Source organism: Schistocerca americana, chromosome 5 (assembly GCF_021461395.2).
Source record: "Schistocerca americana isolate TAMUIC-IGC-003095 chromosome 5, iqSchAmer2.1, whole genome shotgun sequence".
NCBI classification, from domain to species: Eukaryota; Metazoa; Arthropoda; class Insecta; order Orthoptera; family Acrididae; genus Schistocerca; species Schistocerca americana.
In genome coordinates this window covers 224,643,925-224,670,090 of record NC_060123.1, presented here as the reverse complement: position 1 = coordinate 224,670,090, position 26,166 = coordinate 224,643,925, and the positions used below count along the sequence as shown (strand labels likewise).

The following is a 26,166-nucleotide window of genomic DNA, read 5'->3' as shown; positions in this document are numbered from 1 at the left end:
TTCAGCTGTGGTGATGTTGGGAGTAGGATTAAAGTTTTTCAAGAAAGATTGAGAGGCAAAGCTGAAAGTGAGAAATTCCTGGAAGGTTTGGAGAGGGTGATTTTGAGGAAGAGGAGGTGCGTCCCGCTATGACGGAGTATGGAACTGTTCCAGGCAGGGTTCAATTTGGATAGTGTCTTGGGGAATTGGATCATTAGGAGTAGGATTAGGATTATTTTTCTTCATGGCAAAGTGATATTTCCAGCAGAGAGGACAGTAAATCTTTGACGAGGGCTGTTTGGTTGAATCTGGGAGTAGGGCTGAAGGTGAGGCCTTTGGATAGGACAGAGGTTTCAGATTGGGAGAGAGGTTTGGAGGAAAGGTTAACTACTGAATTGGGGTGTTGTGGTTCCAGATTGTGTTGACTAGAATTCTGAAGTTTTGAGGGGAGTGGAGCTGGTAGTGGCAGATTGAGTAGATGGGAGAGACTGCGTCTGTGTGCAATGAGAGGAGGTTGAGGTTTGTTGGAAAGGTTGTGGAGGGTGAGTGAGTTGCCTTTCCGGAGGTGGGAAACCAGGAGATTGGATAGTTTTTTGAGGTAGAGGGTGGCATGCTGTTCTAATTTGCGGTTGGCCTGTAAGAGGATGCTCTGAACAGCCGGTGTGGATGTGGGAGAGGAAAGATTGAGGACTTTGATTAGGGATAGCAGTTGATTGGTGTGTTCATTGGCTGAGTTGATGTGTAGGTGAAGGATTAGGCGGGTGAGGGCTATGGATTGTTCAGTTTGGAACTGGTATAGGGATTGATGGAAAGAAGGGTTACCGCCAGAGATGGGAACTTTAAGTGTGAGGCCTTTGGGGGTAATGCCAAATGTCAGACAAGCCTGAGTAAATAAAATATGGGAACGTAATCTGGCTAGGGCGAAGGCATGTTGGCAGAGGGAATGTAAATAAAACTTAATGGGGTCGTTGTGGGGACGTTGTGATGGTGACATGGTATTAGAAGGTGGAAAGTGTAACATGAGGCTAAAGCAACTGGAATTCTGGTGTGAAAAAAGTCTAAAAGTTTTGGTTTAAGCTGAGCTATGTTGATCCTGTGGTGAACTTAGGTTGGTAAACAACGAGTGTACAAAGGTTAGGTAGTTGTGTTGCCTCCAAAACATGTTAAAGGGTGGAGAAATACGGGCAAATTTAAAAAACTGCGTGTAAATGTATTAAAAGGACTGGTTAAGTGATATATATATATATAAAAAAAACAAAGATGATGTGACTTACCAAATGAAAGTGCTGGCAGGTCGACAGACACACAAACAAACACAAACATACACACAAAATTCAAGCTTTCGCAACAAACTGTTGCCTCATCAGGAAAGAGGGAAGGAGAGGGAAAGACGAAAGGATGTGGGTTTCAAAGGAGATGGTAAGGAGTCATTCCAATCCCGGGAGCGGAAAGACTTGCCTTAGGGGGAAAAAAGGACGGGTATACACTCGCGCGCGCGCGCACACACACACACACACACACACACACACACACACACACACATCCATCCACACATTTACAGACACAAGCAGACATATTAAAAGGCAAAGAGTTTGGGCAGAGATGTCAGTCGAGGCGGAAGCAAAGAGGCAAAGATGTTGTTGAATGACAGGTGAGGTATGAGTGGCGGCAACTTGAAATTAGTGGAGATTGAGGGCTGGTGGATAACGGGAAGAGAGGATATGTTGAAGAGCAAGTTCCCATCTCCGGAGTTCGGATAGGTTGGTGTTAGTGGGAAGTATCCAGATAACCCGGACGGTGTAACACTGTGCCAAGATGTGCTGGCCGTGCACCAAGGCATGTTTAGCCACAGGGTGATCCTCATTACCAACAAACACTGTCTGCCTGTGTCCATTCATGCGAATGGACAGTTTGTTGCTGGTCATTCCCACATAGAATGCGTCACAGTGTAGGCAGGTCAGTTGGTAAATCACATGGGTGCTTTCACACGTGGCTCTGCCTTTGATCGTGTACACCTTCCGGGTTACAGGACTGGAGTAGGTGTTGGTGGGAGGGTGCATGGGACAGGTTTTACACCAGGGGCGGTTACAAGGGTAGGAGCCAGAGTGTAGGGAAGAAGGTTTGGGGATTTCATAGGGATGGACACAGGCAGACAGTGTTTGTTGGCAATGAGGATCACCCTGTGGCTAAACATGCCTTGGTGCACGGCCAGCACATCTTGGCACAGTGTTACACCGTCCGGGTTATCTGGATACTTCCCACTAACACCAACCTATCTGAATTCCGGAGATGGGAACTTGCTCTTCAATATATCCTCTCTTCCCGTTATCCACCAGGCCTCAATCTCCACTAATTTCAAGTTGCCGCCACTCATACCTCACCTGTCATTCAACAACATCTTTGCCTCTGCACTTCCGCCTCGACTAACATCTCTGCCCAAACTCTTTGCCTTTTAATATGTCTGCTTGTGTCTGTATATCTGTGGATGGATATGTGTGTGTGTGCGCGTGTGTATACCCGTCCTTTTTTCCCCCTAAGGTAAGTCTTTCCGCTCTCGGGATTGGAATGACTCCTTACCCTCTCCTTTAAAACCCACATCCTTTCGTCTTTCCCTCTCCTTCCCTCTTTCCTGCCAACCCAAAGTTTGGTACAGATTTATAAAACAAATAGTGGGAAAAGCAGGCGCCAGGTTGAGATTCATAGGAAGAATTCTAAAAAAATGTGACTCATCGACGAAAGAAGTAGCTTACAAAACGCTTGTTTGTCCGATTCTTGAGTATTGCTCATCAGTATGGGACCCTTACCAGGTTGGATTAATAGAAGAGATAGACATGATCCAGCGAAAAGCAGCGCGATTCGTCATGGGGACATTTAGTCAGCGCGAGAGCGTTACGGAGATGCTGAACAAGCTTCAGTGGCGGACACTTCAAGAAAGGCGTTACGCAATACGGAGAGGTTTATTATCGAAATTACGAGAGAGCACATTCCGGGAAGAGATGGGCAACATATTACTACCGCCCACATATATCTCGCGTAATGATCACAACGAAAAGATCCGAGAAATTAGAGCAAATACGGAGACTTACAAGCAGTCGTTCTTCCCACGCACAATTCGTGAATGGAACAGGGAAGGGGGAATCAGATAGTGGTACAGTAAGTACCCTCCGCCACACACCGTAAGGTGGCTCGCGGAGTATAGATGTAGATGTATTGATGACATCTTCATGATCTGGACTCACAGTGAAGAAGAACTCCAGAATTTCCTCTCCAACCTCAACTCCTTTGGTTCCATCAGATTCACCTGGTCCTACTCCAAATCCCATGCCACTTTCCTTGACGTTGACCTCCATCTGTCCAATGGCCAGCTTCACACATCCGTCCACATCAAACCCAACAACAAGCAACAGTACCTCCATTATGACAGCTGCCACCCACTCCACATCAAACGGTCCCTTCCCTACAGCCTAGGTCTTCGTGGCAAACGAATCTGCTCCAGTTCTCAATCCCTGAACCATTACACCAACAACCTGAAAACAGCTTTCGCATCCCGCAACTACCCTCCCGACCTGGTACAGAAGCAAATAACCAGAGCCACTTCCTCATCCCCTCAAACCCAGAATCCCCCACAGAAGAACCACAAAAGTGCCCCACGTGTGACAGGATACTTTCCGGGACTGGATCAGACTCTGAATGTGGCTCTCCAGCAGGGATACGACTTCCTCAAATCCTGACCTGAAATGAGATCCATCCTTCATGAAATCCTCCCCGCTCCGCCAAGAGTTTCTTTCCACCGTCCACCTAACCTTCGTAACCTCTTAGTTCATCCCTATGAAATCCACAAACCACCTTCCCTACCCTCTGGTTCCTACCCTTGTAACCGCCCCCAGTGTAAAACCTGCCCCATGCACCCTCCCACCACCACCTACTCCAGTCCTGTAACCCGGAAGGTGTACACGATCAAAGGCAGAGCCACGTGTGAAAGCACCCACGTGATTTACCAACTAACCAGCCTACACTGTGAAGCTTTCTATGTGGGAATGACCAGCAACAAACTGTCCATTCGCATGAATGGACACAGGCAGACAGTGTTTGTTGGTAATGAGGATCACCCTGTGGCTAAACATGCCTTGGTGCACGGCCAGCACATCTTGACACAGTGTTACACCGTCCGGGTTATCTGGGTACTTCCCACTAACACCAACCTGTCAGAACTCTGGAGATGGGAACTTGCCCTTCAGTATATCCTCTCTTCTCATTATCCGCCAGGCCTCAACCTCCGCTAATTTCAAGTTGCCGCCGCTCATACCTCACCTGTCTTTCAACAACATCTTTGCCTCTTTACTTCCGCCTCGACTGACATCTCTGCCCAAACTCTTTGCTTTTACAAATGTCTGCTTGTGTCTGTGTATGTGCGGATGGATATGTGTGTGTGGTGTGCATGATTGTATACCCGTCCTTTTTTCCCCCTAAGGCAAGTCTATCCGCTCCCGGGATTGGAATGACTCCTTACCCTCTCCCTTAAAACCCACATCCTTTCGTCTTTCCCTCTGCTTCCCTCTTTCCTGACAAAGAAACCGTTGGTTGCGAAAGCTAGAATTTTGTGTGTGTGTTTGTGTTTGTTTGTGCGTCTATCGACCTGCCAGCGCTTTTGTTTGGTAAGTCTCATCATCTTTGTATATATTTTCTGATCACTGTTTTACAGGCCCTGAAGTAAAAGGCGAGTATGATTTTTGTAATTTGAAATTCAAGAGATTGTTATTTCATACTATTCTCTCTGCTGGATTGAGTCTCTACAGAAGGTAAGTTGCATGTCAGGAGACATAACAAATCTCCATTTCCTGTAATTTCTTGTTGTGATTATTTAAAATGAAAATAATTACAGAAGACACCACTGGTTAGAGTAAACCAGTAGTGATCCCACAACATTGCTAGTATGTCAGATACATCAGAGTCTGTAGATTACACTGCAGAAACAGGGCAGTCAACAGAATTAAATAAACAGTTAATGATTAATTGTTGTTAATATAAATATTAAATCAAGGGGCACTGTCAACAAAGGATGCTAAAAACACAAAGAGCGAAAAATTTATCCAGGAGACACTAGAACATGGAAGAAAATATCTGAAATATTTGGTTGCACAGAAATGTGGCACAGTGTTTCATTGGTGAAGTGCAAGACTACAAATCCAAAGATTTCAGAATTGATACCCAGTCAAAAAGGTTTTTTATCTGTCACTTATAACTGCTATCTCTGGCAATCTTTGTTGGCGTGAGAACGATGAGTTACACAGTGGTTTGGAATCCACATTAAACTTTAGGTCCCCCTGTAACTTGCTGGGTAAGACAGTTCACAGGTTGGAAGAAGGCAACAGCATGCCATGTCCAACAGGACCTTGGCTAGTATAGCACTGTCATGTTCAAACCAATCTTTGGATTTGTGACAGCTTTGCTTTACTGAAGAAAAACCTTTATTTCAATGTCTCCAAGCACTTGCATCTACAGGCAAGGATGAATCATTCTCAGAAAATGTCTCTCACTTTTTTACTTATTAGTTCTGACTGACTGAATGAGCTACACAACTGAAGGAAGAGGCATGTTACAGGAATATTCAATCAGTTCACAAATTAGTTGTCATCCCTCTCTCATTAAATAAAATGAATAAATAAACAGAACAAACATTCAGCATACTTCACTCTTGAGTTTAAGTTGTGATTGGTTGGCCATTAACAACAGAAAATTCATATTAACCCCAAATGCAGTAACTGTATAGAATGTAATATATGCATTCTCCCACTAAAAAGGTACACATGTTCATTAAGAGTAACCAGAGGAACATTTTATTTAGATCTTCTACATATCTAATTAATTGCAATGCTTTTCCACAATGTAATAAAAACTGAACAAATACTAACCTTGGCTTTCATGTACCTCCATGCAACATATATTTTCATTAGCCTTTCCAAGTCTCTAACTACTTTCTGGTATTCAAGATATCTTCCTTGTTCTTCTTTTAGCTTCTGTATTTTAGGAGCTATGTCACTGTTAATTATCTAAAATAAAGAAATATTAGACACTATAAAATGTTCCTTAAGGGCTCAATTACAACAAACTTATATCTATTCCATCCCTCCACAAACTTCCAATAACACAATGTACAATGAAGTTGTAACTTACATAAATTTTTAAACAACAGCAAAATCTTTTCATATAATTTTTACAAATTTCAACTCCCTCTTATTACAGAAACATTCATTTAAAAAAACCTCAATTTTCACAACAACATCAATATTGACAGAATGAAAAAATGTACTGGAAAGTAAAACTGTTGAAAATTGTGTCTAAAACCTTTGCAATATCTAAACATAGAAACCTCACATTACGAAAGCACTTCATGTTTTGTTCACACCGGACAGTTTGTTGTCAATAAGTATAATGGTTTATTGTGCCAAAGCTATGACCATAACGCTTTCTTCTTGATCTGACACCTCTTTAATGATTTGAAATAGCTAAGATATGGACCCCGTGAGCTTCTCAAAAAAATATTTTAGTGTGCAAACAAAATATTTAATTTTGGATTAGTTCAGCAGCTGTACAAACACCCACATGACACACAAAAATAACCGTAATCCTAAAATGAAGTTTCTAAACAGATACATTCTAGAATGTAAGACCTATTGCGAACATTACGAATCTAGTCAAATACCTCAAAAATAAATTAAACATCTGCCTACAATTAGAGAGAGTTGCTATGTAGCCCACAGTCATTTGCTTTGTCTGCAGAAGATAGCATGATAATTGGTTCCTACAGCTTATGAGGAATATACCACTTTTACTGCAACATCTGAGCTACCTATGGAATAAGAGATGAGATTTTAAGTTATGACAAAAGCAATTTGTAATAGTTGTCCCTTAAAATTATCCAAGCTCAACTCTTACTGCAACACAGAACTAGAAAATTTTGTAATCACGGAGCTTAAAAGAACTCAAAATTTAGAAGCGAGTATTTTGTATGAAAACTTTAACATCAATGGAAATCATGTTCAGATGGTATCCACCAGATTTTTAATGTACACTGCAATCTCAGCAGTACACCAATCATTACCATGTTTTTTCCACTTACAAGGGAACCTCCCCCCTCAGATTTAGTTATAAGTTGGCACAGTGGATAGGCCTTGATAAACTGAACACAGATCAATTGAGAAAACAGGAAGAAGTTGTGTGGAACTGTGAAAAAATAAGCAAAATATACAAACTGAGTAGTCCATGGGCAACATAGGCAACATCATGGACAATGTAGGCTCAGGAGCGCCGTGGTCCCGTGGTAGCGTGAGCAGCTGCAGAACGAGAGGTCCTTGGTTCAAGTCTTCCCTCGAGTGAAAATTTTACTTTCTTTATTTTTGCATAGTTATTATCTGTCCGTTCGTTCATTGACAGCTCTGTTCACTGTAATAAGTTTAGTGTCTGTGTTTTGCGACCGCATCGCAAAACCGTGCGATTAGTAGATGAAAGGACGTGCCTCTCCAATGGGAACCGAAAACATTTGATCGCAAGGTCATAGGTCAACCGATTCCTCCACAGGAAAACACATCTGATATATTCTATACTACACTGGTGACTGCACTTGCGTCACATGACAGGAATATGTTGTCGACCCACCTAACTTGTACACTTGGCGAATGGGTAAAAAGATTCTTCTACCTTGGCCGATTTACGTTTGCTTGTGGATGTGATAATCACTCCCCAAAAAGTGATGAAAACATAAGAGTTTGTCACATAAACTGAAAATAAAAAATTAAACTTTTCACTCGATGGAAGATTTGAACCAAGGACCTTTCGTTCCGCAGCTGTTCACGTTACCACGGCGCTCCTGCAGTCCCAGTATCCTTGATGTTGCCTATCTTCCCATGAACTACTCAGTTTGTATATTTTGCTTATTTTTTCACAGTTCCACACAACTTCTTCCTGTTTTCTCAATTGATCTGTGTTGCCTATCCACTGTGCCAACTTATAACTAAATCTGAGGGGGATGCGATGGGGAGGTTCCCTTGTTAGTACATCCGTTTTTAGAAGTCCCAGTCCCAACTGCATTAAATGCAGGTTAAAAAGACTAATTTTCACATTTCCCTCCTGGCTTAGTGCATTCAAATTTGGCAGAGTCTGCACTGTTTTGCCGCCACGAGTTCTGAGAGTGGTAAGAGTAGGACGTTTGCTGCCATGCAGTGCAGAAACTTATAAGAACATATTATTATCCAGGGCAGCAACTTTGCTGTTTCCTATGGTAGGTAGAAATCGTGCATGGAAGGAATTCGTTTAGGTCGGCAGTACCTCTGATACCTACAAACTTCTGGAGCGACCAAACAAGAAACAAAATGAAACTTCCTGGCTAGGTTCGCAGGAGAGCTTCTGTAAAGTTTGGAAGGTAGGAGACGAGGTACTGGCAGAAGTAAAGCTGTGAGTACCGGGCGTGAGTCGTGCTTCGGTAGCTCAGTTGGTAGAGCACTTGCCCGCGAAAGGCAAAGGTCCTGAGTTCGAGTCTCGGTCGGGCACACAGTTTTAATCTGCCAGGAAGTTTCATATCAGCGCACACTCCGCTGCAGAGTGAAAATCTCATTCAAGAAACAAAATATTTATTACAATACAATTCTGAATTCAGTCACTTGTGTTCTTTGTTCATATTTAGCATCTGTTTCCAAGTAAGTGAATTTTATTTTTTTGTCCCCTTTGTCAAATGGTGTACCAATACGTCATGAACAAAAAGACAGTGAGAAAGTGGAACATTAATCAGGAAGTGGACAAAAATTCACAAATGAAGTGTGCTGATATTGCAAAAGAACTGAACATTCCTCCATCATTAGTAAATACAACAGTGAGCGAATAAAAACTATCTGAAGCAGCTTGTTTGCAAAGAGGAAATGGCACTTGAAAATTATGCTTTAAAAATGTGCAGACATTTTCATGTAAATATGTGTCTAATAGAAAGTGGAACATTAATCAGGAAGTGGACAAAAATTCACAAATGAAGTGTGCTGATATTGCAAAAGAACTGAACATTCCTCCATCATTAGTAAATACAACAGTGAGCGAATAAAAACTATCTGAAGCAGCTTGTTTGCAAAGAGGAAATGGCACTTGAAAATTATGCTTTAAAAATGTGCAGACATTTTCATGTAAATATGTGTCTAATGTGAAAGCTTAGGTAACAGCAACTGTATTCTAACAATTCTTGCATGCCTTGGATTGCAGTTTGGGTGTTAGAAATAGGGAAATCGTTGTGTTTAATGAGCACCCCATGACATCATATTTACTTGATACAAATTTAGTACTTTTTTTCCACTCAACTATACAAGCCATCTTCAGACACTCAACCAAGGCACTATAAAATGCCTGAAATAATAATGCAGGAAGACTTTTGTGCAGAAGACACTGGCCTGTAGACGCTACAGTGAGAAATGTAACAATCTTGGATGTTATGCATTTTGTATTGCAGGAACAGATGGAAGAGAAGCAAAAAGAAATTGAAGACAATGATGAGCCAGAATCTTTGCTGGTTCTTACAACTTCAAAAGCTACTGAAGGAATGGACACACTGAAGCAGTGTGTGCTGAGTTTTGAAGTCTATAAACATATTAACTAAGATCTACAATACATTAGTAAAATTCAGACAAAAGAAACAGTCAACTATTGGTATGTTTTTCAAACCACTGCAAAGACAAGACTTAAATCTGTATCTAAGTATTTTAGTGTAGTTAGGGACAACCCTTACTCAATTACCAGTTGTGTTTCAGTACTGGAGATGTTAAATGAATTACTTTCGCTTGCATTGAGTATTGTAATAAAAATTGCAATATTAGCGTATTTTTATTTTTTCAACATCACATGCGGGATTTGTAATTTGGAAGTTAGACGACATGCTCTCATGTCACATGACCGTTCTGCATTCCAACCGGCTGAGGACAGAAGCGTTCAATTCCAATATATTGGATTTAGCCAATATTGCCATTTTTAACACATTTCTGTGTCTTTTATGCTAACAAGTATTTCTGAGTGTGTTATTCTGAATGTGTTCTTGAAACGGCACATTTATTGCAATCAGGAAGAGTGGCATTAAGAGTTCACGCATTATCCCAACTATAGTACACTTTATTCCGCATTTTCGCTGATGAAAAAATAGAATCATTTCCAAATTATACAATTTTCAGTAGTAAGTTATTCTGCGTATGATGTTCAAAATCTATGGTCCCCTCAAGAACGTGCTAATGATATTCTACTGCATTGCAATACGCCAATTGTTAAAATACACTTGTTATTACGTGACAGGTTTCAACTGCAGAGAATCACTGGGAAGAAGTTTACAGTTTTTTTCTTTCTCAGTCATACAGTACACAACTGAAACATGAATAAGCATATTTTAACAAGAGCTTATTGGTGTCTTTAACACAGCATTTCTCAACTGCTATGGAAACAGGTTCTTGGACAATATTTAGTTTACATTTATTTTAACTTTACAACATAGAGATTTGTGTGTGTTAAGAAGCATGTGTTTGTTTCAAACAAATGGCACATTACAAAAGCATGGGCCAGTTGCTTCATCTTAATTGCATTAAAAAGATACAAAATTCACATTCTCCTCATGTTTACTTTCCAAGCACCAATATTATTACAAAAAATTAATACTAATTTTTGAAAATGACTAACGTAAGATCCTCAGTGGAATACATGAACAATGATCACGAGGGTGAGTAACATTAAACATAATATTCATCCAGTCAGCAGTGAAAGATTTTCAAAATATGAAAATAAAATAATCTATTTACGTCATTTAGCTGCCTAAGTTTGTTGTCCTTTTTCTCTATTGTTTTCTCTGCAGCAATTTTTTTGTTCTCATACATTTTTGTGCCAGCAGCTTCTTCCACCATAGCTAGAATCTGGAACATGCAAACAAGCATGAAATGTTAGGAAATAGGATAACTTAAAATAGTAAATTACATAAACACAGTTAAGGCAAGATCATCAGAGAATTATTAATACATAATCACAAAAATGTCTAAGAAATACCAATCTATAAACCAAAGCTTTCAGCAATGGTGGTTCCTTACTTTGGGGAAAAAGCAAAGTAGTAAAAGTTGAAGGCAGCAGAAAAGGCAAAATTTGCATATTTTTTTATGATAGCCAGTTTTTCAACTTCAGTTCTTTGTTATTTAATTATTTCTTCTGTGACTTATTTTTATAAATATGTTACAACTATACAAATATCAGCTATTAATACCCTGTGTCATGAAAGACCTGTACAGCACATTAAGCCATGTTCTTTTGAAACGATTTATGATAACTTGGACAAATTCTGACATTCCAGAAAGTTTCATACACAAATGGCAACAGCAACTGTGGCTTTAGAAGTGGTTGTCCATGCACATGAGTGGTGGTGGTGGTGGTGATGGTGGTGGTGAGAGGAGGAACACAGCTCTTAGCAGGAGTGGCAAAATGTGGATTGCTTCAGGTAATAAATATAAAACTAATATGAGTAGAGAGAAGATGGGGAGGAGAGAGTGGGAAGCAAGATAGTACACTGTGGATACAGCAGGAGTAGGGGTGAAAAATGACAGAAATTGTGTGGGTAAAGGGAATGGGAAGGGGGTTGTGAAGAATGGGATATGCAGATGTTAAAGGGCATGGAAATTGCAATAACAAATAATTTGCTGGAGGTAAAGTTACCATGAAGTTCAGAGGAGATGGCAGACACAGAAGGGGGGAGGGGGGAATTGTATAGGCATTGAAGCAGTTTTAGATGGATTAGGGAATGCTCATGATGAGACTGCATTAGGAGGTGGCAGACAGGAATCCAGCACTGATCATACATGTGGGTCATCAGGGTGTATACGTGGACAAGGAAAAAAAATTCTCGGATTTTTCCCGGATCTCCCGGTTAAAAATAAATTTTCTCCCAGGTGAAAATACACTTTTTCCATGTTAAGTGACAGTATACTTTCCCTCGGAACTGTAAGACTTATCTTTTGAATCGGTATGGTTTTATACAGCAGAATTTCCCGGCACTTCAGTAAACAAAACTCAGGGGGGAAAAAACCCATTTTGGAAAGATCTTTGATGGGCAGCAACATGTACGCTGCATATTTCTGCATTACGAAAGTATAAATTCGAATGGCAAGGAAATCGTTTCTGAAGAGGAGAAATTTGTTAACACTGAGTATAGATTTCAGTGTCAGGAAGTTGTTTCTGAAAGTATTTGTATGGAGTGTAGCCACATATGGAAATGAAATGTGGACGACAAATAGTTTAGACAAGACGAGAATAGAAGTTTTCGAAATGTGGTGCTATAGAAGAATGCTGCAGATTAGATGGGTAGATCACATAACTAATGAGAAGGTACTGAATAGAATTGGGGAGAAGAGAAATTTGTGGCACAAATTGACTAGAAGAAGGGATCAGTTGGTAGAACATATTCTGAGGCATCAAGGGATCACCAATTTAGTACTGGAGGGCAGCGTGGAGGGTAAAAATCGTAGAGGGAGACCAAGAGATGAATACACTAAACAGATTCAGAAGGATGTATGTTGCAATAGGTACTGGGAGATGATGAAGCTTGCACAGGATAGAGTAGCATGGAGAGCTGCATCAAACCAGTCTCTGGACTGAAGACCACAACAACAACAAATTCGAATTCCACCAACAGGAAAAGTTAATGGTTTAAGTTAATATACCGTATTTAGTCGAATCTAAGCCGCACTCGAATCTAAGCCGCACCTGAAAAATGGGACTCTAAATCAAGGAAAAAAAATTTTCCCGAATCTAAGCCGCACCTGAAATTTGAGACTCGAAATTCAAGGGGAGAGAAAAGTTTTAGGCCGCACCTCCAAATCTAAACAAAGTTGGTCCACTTTAATATGAGAGACAATTTAGGTCGAATGAATGACGATACAGCTACAGTAGTTTGGTTCGAGTCGTAAGCTTAGCAGTTAAGCTTTACCAGGTAGCCATTGCTATGCGTCAGGCGCTCCGTCCGTATTTATACGGGTGCCCTATCCTTTTTCACGTGCTTCGTCTGGTTTGAATCGATTGATTATTTTTCTTTGATCTCATAAGTGACGTTCTCTATGTTATAGGTGTTTATGTCACTCTAAGCTGAAAATGCATTATTGTAGTGTGTCATGCATTGTTTGTCGCATTCTGACAGTGAGCGTTTACGACCTGTCGTCGCTCATGGTATGGCTTGCTTTCGTGCGCGCTACCGCGGCTTACAATTAAAAAAAAGAGGAACTGTCTCAAAAGCGAAACAATGGCAAGAGATTGCTATTTGTTGTTACTTACACTGCTGCTTTCTTTGATAATGATCAACAAGAACCAAATAATAGACTACGTATGACAGAAGATGTCCTGAACGAGAGTTTATCAAAAATTTTTCTCCATCTGAAAATCTTTGCAGACGCCTCTTTAGTACATTACATTCTGCACAGAAATTAGTCATCTCAGATTTAAAAATCTATCAATTGCCGTGCTTCATTTCTGACTGTATCACTATTAGGCACAAGAATAATACGAATATAAACATGACATGATATGTATAATCTTCCGCGTTTGCTGTTATCTTGCTCTAGTTTCGTAGTTTATTAGGCAGACAGGATTTAAATGAGATAGCAGCAAACACGAAAGAATACATGGCAAAATGTTTATATTCGTATTATTCTTATGGTGAAGAGAATACTGCATGTGATTCACAATTCATAAAAGTTCCTATTAGCAACCATCTCTTCTCACAGGTAGGAAAAAATTCAGATTGTAGAGTTGGCCATATTGACAAAAACCCCAGTCTTGCCAATCGGATTTTTGTAGTACATTGAAATGCTGCTACATTCGAAGATGAACAATACTTCGTTGCATAATGTATGAAAATGTGGTGGTCGAAACTCGGGGCGGAGAAAAAAGATCGTCTTCCACCTTTTTTTAAATTTATTTACTGATGCAGAGGTTTTGGCGCCAGTATTTATCTTTGTGCCTACAAAGCAAGCCTGTGTAGCGCTATATATATATTCGACGGCAGAAGTTAGTTGTGGCGGCACCTACCTACATTTTTCAGAACTTCCACTTACTTTGCACTCGATTGTAAGCCGCAGGTGGTTTTTTGGATTACAAAAACCGGAAAAAAAGTGCGGCTTAGATTTGAGTAAATATGGTACATAGTGTTGCTACAAGAAAATCAAAGCTTTAACATATAATATCTGTCTCAAAGATTAATAAGCTACAATAGAAGCTAAGCTTTCATATATAACGTTGATCTGTTTAGCGCATGTTACACTTTAAGATACATCACACAAATATGCCAGTAACATTGTTAATACTGACACAAATCTCTGATCTTCTGGGCTCAAAATTCTTCTAAATGACTTGTCATCAGAGAGTTGCTTTTTAAATGAGAGCAAATGCTCTGCGATTTGAGAAAATCATCGTATATTCTCGCACATAGTTCATCTTGCGCAAAAGGCAAATTTACTTTGAAAATAATGCTTTTCGAACAACAATTCGCTATATTTTCCCGCAACCTGTTAGAAATAGATTCATTTCAGCAGTTGCCAGAGTGCCAGATATGAGGTGTCACCGCGCTTGTGCAGCTATGGTGACGTAGGAAGCCCGTAAATTTGCATGTTCAAAACATTAAAAGATCTTACATTATGTCATAACAGAAACAATACATCAGAGAATATTGCAAGAGTGTCAGAATTTCATGAACCATATTAAAATGCATAGCTCGCCTTACAGTGCACATTCGTACGTCCAGATTCCCAATGATGTAGGCCTCAACCTGATATGAAGCTTTTCAGTGTGGTTTTTGGGATGTAAATTTTCTTGGAATACCAGTACTGTATTATCTCATGTTTGGTTCTTTATTATGGCATAATGCCATACATGCTAGAAGATGACAATGTGCACTTGAAATGCAGTGAACAGTTGAAAGTAGCCAATAGTGTGGAATTAAACACTTCGTTTCAAATAAATTGAGTGCCTCAGCAGGAAAGCTTAAGAAAAGCCAAATTTCTTTGGCAAACCGACAAAAATAACTTTATTGTTCTGCAAGGCGATTAATGCTTGACTGTCAGAACGGTGGAAATAAAATAAAATCTAAAACTAATAACATATTTTAGCCTTCCGTGATTATGTGGATGTATTTTAATTCACTTGATAGCTCCCAGCCACAGAAATCCGTCTTGTTTTCATTTGAAATGAGAGCTGTAAACACAGAGGAAACAGAAAAACCACTAAATGTAAACATGAGTCACTTTGAGACTTTTCAAAAATAAGTTCATTTTGTAGTGCACATCTTTCTGAAGAGTCTGATACATAAAACATATATCTTCGAGGAAATGTAGGACACTTCATTTGGTCTTAAGTGTGCAGTGCAGAACAAGAACTCTTCAGAAAATCTGGACTCTCTATTGCCTATTAGCTAATAACTTGCTCTTCTGTGTGACATAAAATTAAATATCGGATACCTAAAACCAGTAAAGACAAGAGACGCAAGACAGTATACATTTCATCAATCCTTAGGTCCTAACGATTTTTCTCTCTAATCTTGCTACAGCTTTACATGGCGTGCTTTCCTTTCTGCGAAAGAACTATTACCTTATCAAAGTTCATCAAATGTTTTGCTACATGAAAAATAGATATATCGATGTCTAATACAGAGAAAGCTGTTAATACAAACAGCAACCAAGACTGGTGTGGTTTCTCAATCTGATTATGTCCATTTTGTCACTGTGTACTGCATAAAACAAAATAGGCCTTTCTAATATTGCATCAATTGTAACACACACCAAATAAGCGAGACTGTTTTGGCAATAATGATCATTTTTATAATACGACAGAATATAATTCATGAAGTACCAATACGAAATACCAATTTGGCCTACTACAAGCAAAAGGCTTTACGTTAGGAAATAGTTTCACATTTCATTCGTACGCTCCAGTTTCTCATGCATGAGACGAAAAGTAGTAGGATGAAATTTTTGTATAAATTTGGAATCGTCATATTCTTCCATAATTTGTATGATGTCCCTGTTTTTCCTCCTTCCTCGTTCCAACAAAGTATTGTCATCACTAATTCTGTAACTATTCCTACCACTGTCAAAACTAATTCTCCGATTAACTTTATTAACCCTGCCACAATCACCGGTTTAGTTGTCCATCGATTATTCTCCGGTTAGGTGTTATTATGTGTTCGTACAATGCGTTTTCCGCACTACTCTCAGAATGGAACTTAAGCGGCTGTTAGCTGGGGACAACAACTGGCTCTGTCTAGTGTAGCGATCTGGCCAAATATTTTCTGTCAAAATTTCACTTTCTTGAATACACTGAGACGATAATATGTAATCTTTCTTACCTGTTATTCCTGTTAGTCGTTTATTTCCACTCTGGTAGTCTGAATCTATGGATTTTGCTAGTAATTATAATGATGCTGAACATTCGCAAACCGAATCAACCACATAAATGAGCAGCAGTTGGCATTCACTGGTCCGACTTTATTCAGTTCTGCTCACATAGCCCCGTCCCATGTTGTCTGCAGGAAGGTTTATTTCTAGATGTGACGAGGATTCCCCTGACAGACACATCATGTACACTACGCACGCATTCAACAATCAACTTATAATTCATGCTAGGTGCTTTGTGAAACAACGTTTTTTTCCCTCAAGAATATGAATTTGCCCCCTGCCCCCAAAAATTGCCGCCCAGTTCAGATACCCCTCCCTGTTTGCCCCCACCCCTCACTAGATCCGGGCCTGCTGCGCACGCGTGAATCTGGCAGCTTGGGCATGTCAGTAAAACTTTTCCAAGTACCATGTGGCTGGTTGCTGCTACTGCTGCTTACACAGTCAACAGCCACATTTCTGTAGCCAGGAGCAGGAGAAGGTACTACTTATACACGACTCAACTGCGCGTGTACATGAGCCCACTCATAACTGATTAAATGAGTCTAATGTAAACAGTTGTGATGTCACACTCGTTGGAGGCAATTTGTTGTTATGAAGCATTGCAGTCTTCCGAAAGCCTTTGACACATTTTGCTGTTGGGAGACGCTTGTACGAGCACTGTGTTATTTTATATAGTGGATTTCCTTTGCAATTTGTTTTATTTTTGTTTTTTTCTTTCATTCATGTTTTAATGCTGCAGTATTATTCTGCAGTAGCAGGATACAGTAATGTTCTTTGTTAGAGTATCAGTTCTTACCAGTCAAAATTACAAAAATTTAACTGAAAACTAAAACAACGAAAAATTCCCGGAATTCTAAAAAATTCACAGGTTTTTCCCAGTTTTCTCCTGGATGAAAAAATTATTGGGCTTTTCCCAGACCTCCCGGGTCGTGTAAACCCTGGTCATCCACATGGGAATGACCTGTAGTGCGTAACAGTGGGAGTAGAATGAAATTAAATTGTATCATTATGTAATGTGAGGTAGTATATTTAATAGAAACTCTACATGAAGGATGCAGTCAGGAAGGTAGTATTGGTTGATGGACTATTCACAGCAGTGACAGGTTTGCTGGTGCCACTTGAAATTTGTCTTTGGATTAAATAGGCAAGATATTATCTTTTTAAAGTTTGTGACAAATTTATTCAGATTTCCAACCGCAGAAGAGGCACCAAGGCAGTAAAGGAGGGAATTATCTGCTTGGTGTGAATGACAACTTTCAAAATGGCAGTACTGTTGGTGATCGGCACATTTGATATGGTTTTTTTTAAGGTCTCGGAGAAGTGGAGATCAAGAGTCAGGAAGTGGGAAGTGGGTCGTTAAGCTGAGAAGTATCCTTTGAAGCAGATTTTGTAGTGGGCGTTAAGAACGTGTGAAAAGAGAAGAAGCTGTGACATGGAACCAGATCACAAAGCCATCAATGAATCTGAACCAGACGAAGTTTATAATGTGTTGGGTAGATGGGAAGGATTCCTACAGACCCATGACCACACTGGCATACAAAAGTGCCTTATGTGTATGTACAGCAGTTCCAAGAATTTAGCATTCCATGGAGAAATTATGGTTCAAACACAGTTGACTTAAAGATTAAAAACAAAGGGGGAGGGGGGGGGGGGGGGTGTTGTCAAGTGAAAGCTTTCATTGGCAGCACAGTCACGTAGTAAGGTGTACTTTTTATACTGGTCCACAGCGTCAACAGGTTCAAAGCTGAAGGCTTATGGTGATGAGACAGAACAAGTAAGAAAAAGAAAGGATACATGTCATCCATCTAGGAAGTGTGACTACAGATAACTGGTTGGAGATTCTGATCAATAAAGGCAGCAGATCTTTGTGTGTAGACGGCTGAACTACAGACCCTTATCATTGATGTCGATTTGCAGTGAGATTTTGAAACATAATCTGTGTTCAAACACTATCAATTACCTCAAAGGGAATTATCTACTGGCGCGCAGCCAGCAAGGATGGAGAAAACACAATTCTTGTGAAACAAAATTAGCTCTTTATCCACATGAAGTAATGAGTGCTATTGACAGGGGACCTAAAAATCATTCAGTATTTCTAGATTTCCAGAAGGCTTTAGACACCATTCCTCACAAGTGACTTCTAATCAAATTTTACACCTATGGAGTATAAACTCAATTTTACGGCAGCCTTCTGCTGTTCCTAATCTATATAAATAATTTAGGAGACAACTGAGTGGTCCTCTTAAGACTGTTTGCAGATTTACTGTGTAGTGAAGTCATCTGGAGATCAAAGCCAACTGCAAAATGATTTTGACAAGATATCTTTATGGTGCAGAAAGTGGCAATCTGCTTTCAGTAAAAGTGTGAGCTCATCCACGTGAGCACTAAACGAAACCTATTAAAATTTCATTTACATGATAAATCACACAAATCTAACTTTTGTCGGTTCAACTAAATACCTGTAATGTAATTGGATGGACAAAAAATCTTCTCACCAAGTGTCAGCAGGAGAAACACACACACACACACACACACACACACACACACACACACGTTCGTTTTACTTATGCAATCTTTTAAAGCCAGTGGCTCCCCTTCCAGCAGGAGGGTTGAAGGGGAAGGAAGAGGGGTGAAGGGAATGCAACTGGAGAGGTTTAGAAAAAGGGGTAGAGTTTGGAAATGTCACCAAGAACCCCGGGTCAGGGGAGACTTACCAGACAGGATGAGAAGGAACTGCACTTGATGAGATTTGAAAACCTGAGAGCTTAAAGGTGGAAGACAGGATAATATGCAAGACTGTAATTACTGCTAAACATCATCACGCACGAGTTAATAGTGACAACCTACGTGCATTGTATGTAACAGAAATGGTAGGGGGACAACAAAAAATTAACAGGTCAGAAAATGAATTATGTAGAAAACTAAAATGGAGTGAAGAAAGGACTTGTTACTGTGAAGAAATGCTGAGATGGAAGAAATTAACATAAATTATGTCAGGTGGCTGGCAAGAACCAAAGACACGTTGTAGCACTAGTTCCCATCTGCGGAGTTCTGAAAAACTGGTGTCTGTGGGAAGAAACTTTCAATTATAAAGTTCAGTTCCAACAATCACATAGATAATATTGTGGTGAAGGTGAACCTAAGGTTCCGTTTTATTCGCAGAGCACTCAGAAGACGCAACACATCACCTGAAGAGAGTGCCTAAGCACTATTCTGCCCTCTTTTGGAGTACTGCTGTGCAGTACGCGATTCTTTTCAGGGTAATCATGTGGATACAGATGGATGCGTTATAACATGCTGTGAATGGTACATGCTGAATAACTCTTCCGTCTAACATGTTGTATGAATCTTGAAACTGGTTTGTGTGTCTGAATGGTGGAATGTGTAAGGAACAATACCTGCAAAATTTATGTCATAGCAAGTACTGAATTGGCAGCAGACTCATTGATGATAATATGTACCGAATAGGATGTTAACACCCCCCCCCCCCCCCCCCCCCAAATTCTCATCTGAAACTGATAAATAAGGCATGCTTGAGAGTGAATAAATGTTTATATTTTATTAATAAATGTAATTTTTGAGGCAGATAGTGTCCATTATTATGATGAAACACTGTAGAGAGAAGTCTGAATTTTTAATTGTCTAGACTGAGAACCCAGGAATCAATTTAACTGTAAAGCTCCTATACTGAGAAACCATCATTCAAGTGAGTGCTGTATGCTATTTGATAGTTGCATTGATATTTCTGAGATGCCAAATTTTATTAAAGATCTTCCTTCATTAACCCTAAGGAAAAGTGAAGGTTAGAAAGGAGGAGGAAAGTCTTGACTTTTTTTTCCCAATATACATGAACACTGATTAACTTAAAATACAATCTTGAATTTTTTTCACAGACTCAGAAAAGAGAGAAAGTTTATGCTTTAAAACACAGATTTCTCTAGGCACTCAGTTCAGATTATCAATTAGACCAGTTGTTATGTCAGTTGCCAAGAAAAGATGTGGCACTTCAGCAATACAAAAGCAAGGCTGGAGAAAAGATATTAGACTGTGCAGCAAAGAAAACAGAAATAAAGTCATCACATAAATGCAACAATTAATTCCTTACTGAATGGCAGATAGCCAATTTTGTTTTAAAAAAAGGGGGGTTAATTAGTAACTTGTTTCCTTTTGGTCATTGGACTCATCTATCCTACCAGCTTAACCTACACATGACATTTCAATACTGAATCTAGTTACACTGATGTTTATGTAGCAAGTTGTTCAATTGCTTTCGCCTTGTCTTCATCATGGTACTGGAGAAAACTGTATTTGTACTTACCTCCATCGGTTTCATGTTGAGAACCTTCGTGATACGGCCCTGCATGATCAAAAAGTGAGGGTTGTTAACATTTAACTGCACAGAGCAGAATAAATCATTCACTCGCTTTGCCTGTACATTTGTACCATTGATGAGATACTTGTTTTTACCTCCAACCACCACCTGTAAAAAACACATGCAACTGAGATCAGAGGACAATCTTAGATTAATGATACCAATAAAACTGCCTTGGGAACTTAACGTCTCCAGCAAAACAGATAAAATAACAAAGAAGCAACTCAAGAAAGCACAATGATAAATGTTTTCACACAGCACTCCACATCAGCACATATGGCAAAAGTGTACTTACTATGTCCATGGCTTTTCCATTGCACACAATTGTTGGTAATGGTTCCCCATGATGAATTATGGGAACTGAACGTAGCAAATCATTAAGAGCATGTAGGTAGCCGATCACATTCCTCATCTGTAATCTCCTATCCTTTGTAAATGAAATTAGCTGGTATTTTGTTTAACTCACAGCAATTTAAGCTGTGCTATTAGGCCCCAACCTAACCACAAACTCAGAAATCACAACAAATTACAGAAAAGCAGCCAAATTTTTGTGACAGTCGAGGTCGGAAATATCGCTGCTGCTTGATCCACACACAGAAATGTACGCTGTGCTATTAGGTTCCAATCTAACACAACCTTGGAACTCCTAACATTCAGAAAAAAATGAACATGACAAGACTGAACAACTATCACTGGCTACCGTATACTATTACCCAACTGGCTATGATCAACGACAATGAATTGCGAACAGCAGTGCACAAAGGAAGAGCTGTGGGCACGTGAAGTCCACTTCAGCCGCACATCTAAATATTCAAATACCACTCCTATCGATTCATGAACACTGTATTCTGGATTGGTACCAGTTAGAGTTACTAAGTTCACTTAGGCCATAGTGCTTCTCAGTGGTTGGGGCAAGTGCAGGAAGTAATGTCTACCTTCTTAATTGTGCCGAAAACACAGTCTCTGTTATTTCTCAGAAATCCAAAGCTTTTTTTTTTCCCTTTTCAGGCATCTATCTCACACAACATCCTTGGTCTGCCAGTGACACTGGGACAAGATGCAAAGGAATAGCGAAACTATTAATCATTCAATGTTAATTCTCCTTATTCTTATCTGTGGCTATTAGTGTTTTGTAAAAGATGTAGGCGATGATAGACTATAATGTCCCTTTCGTTACTTGAACAAGTCTGTAATTCAATATAGATTTTTTACCACATTCAACCTTGATTGCAGTTCCTCACGGTGTTGATCCCAACATTACCCCTTAGTATAGATTTGATTCTCACAAACAGTTTGACAAGAACTCACATAAAGGTGTACCACATATTACTTCCAATTTAGTTAATAGAATTTAGTCATTCTAGATCCAAGCCAAAAATGTTATCCGAGCATGTCTTCCAGCACAATAAGAGAACACAAAACATGTCAATTTCTTCTTTTTATACATCATCAGATTAACACACAGATTCCAGTTCTTCTCCAAGCTTCTTACTTGATGAATTGTTGCAGGTAAAACATGAGGGGCATTATTTCTTTGTTCCAGATCAAACATTTTATGTCTATAAAGTATACTGTATCTGACATGGCCTGTTGCTACTCTTTTTTGTTTGCATGTTTCATAATGCATTCACCCCATTTTGTTCTCAGCTGATGCAGAGCCACCCTTGGGTGAATAACCCTATATAATTGTGATGCAGTAGGTACCACAGAGGCCTCTCAATAACAAATTCTCTCCAATGGCACAAAGTTCTACAATAGCTATAAAAATCTGTTTATACCCTCCTCACAAACAAGGTAGCCATGTGAAGATCTTTAGTTCTCCCATGACACACAGTCTTGTAATGCCACACTCAACAGTGATCACTGAGGTATGCACAGAGTTTATAGTAACAGAGGTCACACAACACTGGCCAGCCACAACCACTCATATTGGACAAGCGCTTAAAAGAGATGAAGAGAGTCTTGTGCTCAACAGCAGTTGATCACTAAGTGGAACAGAACTGTATGCAATATCTTCAAAACAAACCTGAAATTTTCATAAAGTGCAATAATACTGCTGTAGTGGAGTAATGAATGTTACTGGGTTTGCATTATATACTTCTGCAAACAATATGTAAGATTACTTTAAGGTTATAGCTTGCTCTGAGCAGACAGCATCTTCCTTTCAATGATATGTGACTCATTAAATTATGTAATCACATGTTACAAAACTTCATAAGAAACTACACTCAGGGCTCCAAATAGCACCATAAAACACTACAGACTTGCCATGCAAAGTGTATAAGTTGACAACTATGAGCTGAAGAACAGACATAAAAATGTCAACCTCATGATGTCATCAAGTCCAACACCTGGTAAGTACCTACCAATGCCACTGGGTATCAATAACTACAGTAGAAAAATAAAAATGCATGTAAATTAATTTTCAAATATGAGGAATGTACATTTGAGCTTTTGCATTCACTGTTACAGATTAAATAATTTCGATGAGAAGTAATTTGAAAATGAAATTATAGAAAAGTAAATCAAGTATTTGTTTACTAATAACATGAATGTTGTTAATCTCTGTTTTGCTTATAATGATTAATTGTACAACAAATTGTACTGTAAAACTTCTTGTAAAATAGAGCACTGTTTGGATGATATTCATGTTCGTGCACACTTGGCATAAGAGCATTTCGAGTTTGTAGTAGGCAGTTGGGTATTTAGTTTTCTGTAAAGAAATTTTAATGTATTTGGTGTGAAGATGAAATGTATTGTCATTTAGAAGATTATTTTGAATGCAAAATGAAGAAACAGAGAACTCAAGAAAGATTGGTTTAAGATTTAATAATTAATGCTACCCCACATGATCATCTCTGATTTCTGAACATAATTGCAGCTTCTTCATAATTCAAACATTCGTCACTCCTGAAGAAGACAATGAAATCATTATACAACAAGAAAAGTATTAGATACAAAATTATTAAAGTAAACATGTCCTCTTTAAGATCCGCATTGAACTGGCACTTCTGAATATTGAAAACAAAATCTATGGAAAAAAAGGACTTATTCCATAGTTTTACTGCGTATCTACTAAGAAGGATCGTATTTTTGCTGCAACACTTATATGGCAGTGGCAGCCCAAGGACATATGAAGTAGTGGAAGCCAAGCAGTCCCTGGACACATCTATTGTGTTTTATGACCAAAACCATCTCGAACCAAACCCAAGACTTTCATCTAACAAACAGAAACCACAAAAGGGTGCAAGTGAGATGATGTCAATGTAGCGCTAACACAGCTATGTTCCCAAATCTCAAGAAAGAAACTGGAACAGAGCTATAGCCTTAAAATTTCATTGTTTTTGTCAAAGACACAAAGCTGAAAACATGTACTCAGAAAATTATCCAATAGCTACAAAGCATGTAAACAACAGCAAATTATGCAACTCCTGTTTGGAGAGCTCTACCCATAACAAATGTATCAATGTTGTCTTAAGATAATCTCCGCAGGTAAAACAATCTTATTGGCACAGCATCAACACAAATGTGATAAAAAGTAACAGCAGTTGCCGAAAGATACAAATATTTGATGGACTGTCATCAGTACTCTTTCTATGGGCTATAAGAGCAGACTTTGAGACTCCTGTCAAGAAACTGTTCCCTAAACATACTCAACGGAAATTAAAGCATCCATGTAGGAAGAAATCGTGAAATGAAATTTAACACACTGAAAGGTTATGGGTCATTTTTCAGTGATTACAAAATAAAATTAAACAATCAGTTAAATTTGCAGTACAACTACACTGCCACTTTCGTGTCTGTAACATGCTGCACCTCATTGGGCCATGATATCTACTCTGATTTCATTGGAATGGATATTGACTGATTGAGGGGGAGAGGGGAGGGGTTGGAATGGATATCATACATCATACCTGTCCTCTCTTGAGGTAAGCAGGTTGTCAAAGATTATCATGCATGTAGCATCAATTATACATTAAATCATCTTAAAACATTTTTGAGTCCTCTGTTCTGCACTTTGCTTTCAAAATAATGTTCTAAATGGCAACACATTCCTTGGGCATTGGCACCATTGTGGAGATAACATCCAGTCTTGTCCAAGACAACATTATATTGAGGACAGATTAGATGAACTTGCTGGCCCCTCAATATCCCATAACCAGTTCACAGAGGCCCATCCTATAAATGAGGATGAGAATTTTCTTGTTGAAAGATATTACCACAGTATTGCTCTCAAGAGATAACATAAGAGGATCCAGGATGTCTGTGGTATACTGTTGTGCCATCAAAGTTCTTGTGGGACTAACGTAAGTGAGCACACAATGATACTATGGATTACACCAGTATGTGTCCTCAGCACCCCCCATACTCATGGATGACAGTTGTCAAAGACAGCAGAACCTGGGATTCACTACTGAACTGCTTGTAAGCAGTCCATACTAAGTAAAGAAAAGAAGGCTGAAAGATGAAAGTATATATAAGCTTATAGAAGGAATATGAACTTGTAGGCACTATTACAGAAAGGGATGAGGAAGTAGACGAAAATGATTTTGGGATTTTGATACTGTGAGAATAATTTTACAGAGCATTGAACACGGCATAGACAATATACCTTTAGAATTACTGAGACCCTTGAGAGATACAGCCATGACAAAACTATTCCATTTGGTATGAAAGATATTTCACCGTATTTACTCGAATCTAAGCCGCACTTTTTTTCCGATTTTTGTAATCCAAAAAACCGCCTGCGGCTTAGAATCGAGTGCAAAGCAAGCGGAAGTTCTGAAAAATGTTGGTAGGTGCCGCTACAACTGTAACTTCTGCTGTCGAATATATGTAGCACTACACAGGTATGCTTTGTAGGCACAAAGATAAATACTTTCGCCAAAACCTCTGCGTCATTAAAAAAAAGAAAGGTGGAAGACGAGCTTTTTTTTTCTCCGCCCCGAGTTTCGACCACTGCATTTTCATACATTATCCAACGAAGTAAATACAAATTCCGTATTGTTCATCTTCTAATGTAGCAGAATTTCAATGTACTACGAAAATCCGACTGGCAAGACTGTTTAGGATGTTTGTCAATATGGCCAACTCTACGTTCTGAATTTTTTCCAACCAGTGAGAAGAGATAGTTGCTAATAGGAACCTGATGAAATGTGAATCACATGCAGTATTCTCTTCACCATAAAGTGAGACAACAGCAAACGCGGAAGAATATACGTATCGTGTCATGTTTATATTCGTATTATTCTTATGCCTAATGTGATACAGTCAGAAATGAAGCACGGCAACTGACTAGATTTTTAAATCTAAGATGACTCTAATTTCTGTGCAGAATTTGATGTACTAAAGAAGCGGCCGCAAAGATTTTCAAACGGA

General features: G+C 39.2%; 1 protein-coding gene across 1 annotated transcript in view; it reads right to left on the bottom strand.

Annotated features, from left to right (window-relative positions):
- Positions 1-26,166, bottom strand: part of LOC124615690 (structural maintenance of chromosomes protein 2) — a 174,315-nt gene that overhangs the window by 117,590 nt on the left and 30,559 nt on the right. The window contains exons 3-5 of the mRNA XM_047143723.1: positions 20,734-20,895; positions 10,794-10,904; positions 5,892-6,029 (exon numbers count right to left, since the gene is read on the bottom strand). Coding sequence (XP_046999679.1) covers positions 5,892-6,029; positions 10,794-10,904; positions 20,734-20,895 — 411 coding nt within the window. The remainder of the gene's footprint in view (positions 1-5,891; positions 6,030-10,793; positions 10,905-20,733; positions 20,896-26,166) is intronic.